Raw genomic sequence first — 5,000 nt, forward strand, 5'->3', positions numbered from 1 at the left:
GAAAAAAACATCAGTTACATATTAATCTCAGGGAAGAGCATATACATATATATACACATATAAGCCTATTCACATACACACACTTTGTTCTTAATATGCTCACCTTTGTGTCAAGTGTTTGGCAGATTCGTGCTCTTTCACCAATCAGCATTTTATTCTTACCCAGTAGCTGTTCTCTTTCCTTTTCCATCTCCCTCATTTTCTTTTCCACTGCCTCCTTCTGTTGTCTGGCAACAATAACCTGCAGAAATTATTAAAAAAAATATCTCTAAATAAATAAACCATAAACTAAATGCCTGCAAATAATCAATCATAAATGAATATATTGCATCACCCATAACTGCCAAGTGGACCAGCATAATTTGGACTGATATCCTTATTACGGAGCTGGTATCCACATAATCAAAAGATAAGCATTTGATGCAAGTAAATTGTCAACATCTCAGTTTTCTAGATGTTTTTTTTTACATCTATTTGTAGGCTTTGGAATAGATTGCCTTCAGAGATTTATCTGGGCTAGCTGGAGGGCTGATCTTTGCATCCTCTACTTCCCGCTCCCCAATACAAACCTCTCTTTCTGAAGTGGCATATTTTATGACCATAGACTCCTTGTCCTTGTTGGCAGCCTCATACTGCTTAGTCATTCGCTCCAACCGGGCAGTGAGGTCTGTGCGGATCTTGATGTTCTCCGCCAGGTAGTTCTCTTCTGCTTCCTTCAGTCGCTGCTGCCAGCTACATGCATCTGCCTGAGCCTGCAAAATATTTGAAAAGAAAATTCAAACAAAAGCAAAATAATATTCCTATCAATACAATTCTGATCTAAAAGTAAACTCACTTACTAACTTGGTCAATAATTCTCGTATCTCCTACCATGGTTAAGAACCTTAGGTTTATATACTGGACACAAACTACTGTAGATAGTTATAGTATCTCACCTGTGCAAGTGTCTTTTCCAGAGTTTCAATCTGATGAGTGTATACAAGAGCCGATTGATCAGCTTCCAGCCTGTCAACTTCCCCTTCTAATCTAGAAGGGGACAGGATAAGGTTACAATTGAGAGACAGTACTGTAAGATATATATGTATATATACATACACATACTTTGACAATGAAATGGCATGTGTTTACACACTTAAATAATACATTCAACAAATGTGAACATTAAAAAAATGTTATGTGATGACCGCAAATCAAAACCCTGTAATACAAGAGTACAGCCTACAAACTTCCATTGATATGGTAACCTATTACCCTCAGAAAGTCAACTAGGTCTGAGCATTCTGAATTGCACCAGGGTCTTAGTAAGGCCTTAACCCCTGTAGCTATTCCAAATTGAAGCAAACACTTGGGATTTTCCTTTCCTCTCCCATAATATAGCTGCCCCTGGCCTTTAAGGTAATACTCCTGCTAAAGATGCTTTCATGCCAGCTGTATCACCTAAAAAACACTGATTTTCAACCATTACTTACACAAATTTTGGTTGATGGTATTTTTGAGTCTTATTTTCCATACCAGAAAGGGTATACTGCACTATTATAAATCAAATATATAAAGCATCAAGAGAGTGAATTATGAATCCTGTTGCAACATTGAGGAAGTTATGAATAAGTAATTCTGCCTAGCACTACATGATATCAGACTACATAACAGTAATACAATATTATGAATAATAATGTTCATAATAACAGTAAGGTCAATAACAAAAATGATCATGATATTGATTATAGTAGCAACAATGCTAAAGCTGATGCTAATGACAATAATAAAAAAATAATACTGATAAACAACAGTAATAAATATGATGATGATGAGGATGAGATAGTAATAGCTATTTTCAATAATTATCACCATCATCATTATAATTATCATCTATACTATTATACTATTATCATCACCATTATTATCATCATCATTATTGTTACTATTATTATTATCATCATTATCATATCATCATTATCATTAGTTCTCATCAATATTGTTTTATCATTATCTAGGGCCTACTACAGTATTATAGTAGTAGGCCCTAGTAGTATCATTATCATCATTATTATTAACAGTACTGATATTAATATTAATATTAATATTAATATTAATATCAATATCATTATTATTGATTATTATTACCATTATTATTATTACCATCATTAGCTATTATTAATATTATCATTCTTATTGTCATTATTTTCATTATCATTACTATCATCATCATTAGCCTATCCTCATCATCATCCATATCATTACTATTATTACTATCATTGCATATATTATCATTTGTCTACTATTATTATCGTTATCATTAGCTATTATTGTTAGTTATCACCATCACTATTATCATTGTTATCATTACTATTATCAGGATTATCATGATGATGATCATCATTATCATCATCTTCATTATCGTCAATATATTATTATTATTATCATTATTATTATTATTATTATTATTATTATTATTATTATTATTATTATTATTATTATTATTATTATTATTATTATTATTATTATTATCATTATTATTATTATTATTATTATTATTATTATTATTATTATCATTATTGGTATTAGTATTATCATTAATATTATTATCATTATTATTATCATTATCATCATCATAGTTATTATCATAATAATTATTATTATTATCATTACTATTATTATATTATCTTTATCATTGTCATCATAATTATTTACATCACTATTATCATTACTATTATTACTGCTATTAATATTATCAGTATCAATATAATAATAATAATAATAATAATAATAATAATAATAATAATAATAATAATAATAATAATAATAATAAAAAAAAAAAAAAATAATAAAAAATAACAATAATCATAATAATAATAAAAACAATAATAACAATAATTCTAATAATAATATCTAAAATAATAAAATAATACTTCTAATAATAATAATAATAATAATAATAATATTAATAATAATAATAACAATACTAATAACAATAACAATAATAATAATGGTAACAATAATAATAATAATAATTATAATCAAATCATCATCACCATCATGATTATCATCCTCATAGGCATAACCATAATAATAATATAAAACATATTGATGACAATACTTATCATTATAATTGCTAATAGTAACAAAAACAATAATGAAGTAATCAACAATAACAACAATACTATTAACAACAAAAGAATAATAACAATAACTAGACTAAAAACAATAATAAAAATGATGATACTAATATCATGAATAATACTAATGATAATGAAGATGATGAAAAGCAGGATGATGATGACAATGGTGGTCAGTGAGGATGGTAACAATAACAACAGCAATAATGGTAATAATTATAATAAACATCATGATGATGATAACAATAACACTGACTGACAAAGGTGCCTGTGATAACAGAAACAGCTAATGATAAATATGCTGATAATGATTATATTAAAGTTGATTCTAATCATGATAATGAAGACGGCAATGAAAAATCAAATACAGCACAAAATATGTCAACTCAATAGGCCTAGTTGTTGCTCTATCAAGAGCTACCTCTGTTATCAATATGACTTCCCATAAACTTTGCCTTTTATTTGCCTTCCTGGATAAAGCTGATAAGACTTCTATGTCTGTAAAATATTTTGGGACACAAAAAAGCTAGTCTATAAATTATTTTACTTTGAACATATTCTTCGTTTTTCAGATATATATTAGAATACAAAAAAAAAAAAAAAAAAAAAAAAAAAAAGAAGTAAAGTTATATTTGGCCTAATGTCATATTGCTACAGCTGCATTTCAAAAGCATGGTACGTAGGAACAAAAGTCCCTTATAAACTAGAACATTAGTCAAGTTAGTCAGCAGTTAAATATTCTAAAGATATTTCAGCTATTAATTTTTGTCACACAAAAGAAAGCTTATTACACATGCACTTCATGACTCATAACTAGCTATTCAAACCCTTACCTTGTCTTCTCTTTCTTTAAGGTGTCACACTCATCCAGGAGACTGGAGATCATTTTCATCAGGTTCTCTTTAGATGTTGAAGAGACATCAATTTTGCTGACTTCAAAGCCTGAGTCGGGACTGCAGGCAGTCGTAGTCAAGAGATCCTCAATCTCTGTTAAAAGGCTGGCATTCTTTATCTCTTGAGGTAGCAAGTGTAATGGAGGCAATTTTTCATCACTGTTTAATGACTCTAATGATTTATTTTCTTCGGTAGTTTCTGTTTCACTGCTCACATCTTTGATATTTTCACTGGTACACTGTAACACATCCACTTGTTCCTCCTCATCTGTGGACTCATCCTCATCCTTATTGTCTACAGTAAACTCCACAACACTCTCATCTCCCAGAAAACTTTCTGACATCATAAGACTGGTATTTTTCTCTTCAGTATCTAATCCCTCTTTTTTCCCAAAATCTGTTCTGGTAGGAGTTCCTAACAATGTTTTAACCTGCCTCTCATTCATACAACCATTTTCATCATTGCAGACACCACTGGCTTCACTGTTCAATGAACAAAAAGAATCATTTTGTTCTACAGTCACCCTTATACACTTATCAACAACATCTTCAGATGCATTATCACTTGGGCTTCCATCTATACTATCGTTTGGTATATTAACATTGCATTTAATTGGAGACACCTCTGTCTCTCTGCTACAGGATGAGTCATTTTGTTCTGAAGACTCTGAGCTGTGGTTCATAATGCAGCCTTTGTCCCCTTCTCCATCTAAACAGTCTGCATTCTGCTCTGACCTTTGCTCATCCATGATTAAAGCTTGATACCGTGGGAGTCATATAGACTGGTGTTGATCACCTGTAATGGTAACAAACAATTAACAAAAGTAGTAATATTTCAATGAATATTTCCTAATCATTTAACCCAATGCCACTAGGCATCGATAGACACGATCAGAAAATGGGGAACCTCTGTTTATCACAAAGGCAGTGTACAGACATCTTCACACACCAAAAATTAATACCATTCTTATTGATACTGAAATGAAAGCCA

At 30.0% G+C, this 5,000-nt stretch overlaps 1 protein-coding gene across 2 annotated transcripts in view; it reads right to left on the reverse strand.

The window, feature by feature from the left end:
• Nucleotides 1-5,000, reverse strand: part of LOC125025625 (coiled-coil domain-containing protein 186-like) — a 23,380-nt gene that overhangs the window by 17,258 nt on the left and 1,122 nt on the right. For both annotated transcript variants that reach the window (XM_047613678.1, XM_047613679.1), the window contains exons 2-5: nucleotides 3,950-4,805; nucleotides 936-1,026; nucleotides 570-752; nucleotides 104-241 (exon numbers count right to left, since the gene is read on the reverse strand). In XM_047613678.1, the coding sequence (XP_047469634.1) occupies nucleotides 104-241; nucleotides 570-752; nucleotides 936-1,026; nucleotides 3,950-4,758 (1,221 nt within the window). In that variant the 5' untranslated portion in view covers nucleotides 4,759-4,805. The remainder of the gene's footprint in view (nucleotides 1-103; nucleotides 242-569; nucleotides 753-935; nucleotides 1,027-3,949; nucleotides 4,806-5,000) is intronic.

The sequence above is a fragment of the Penaeus chinensis genome, chromosome 5, assembly GCF_019202785.1.
Source record: "Penaeus chinensis breed Huanghai No. 1 chromosome 5, ASM1920278v2, whole genome shotgun sequence".
NCBI classification, from domain to species: Eukaryota; Metazoa; Arthropoda; class Malacostraca; order Decapoda; family Penaeidae; genus Penaeus; species Penaeus chinensis.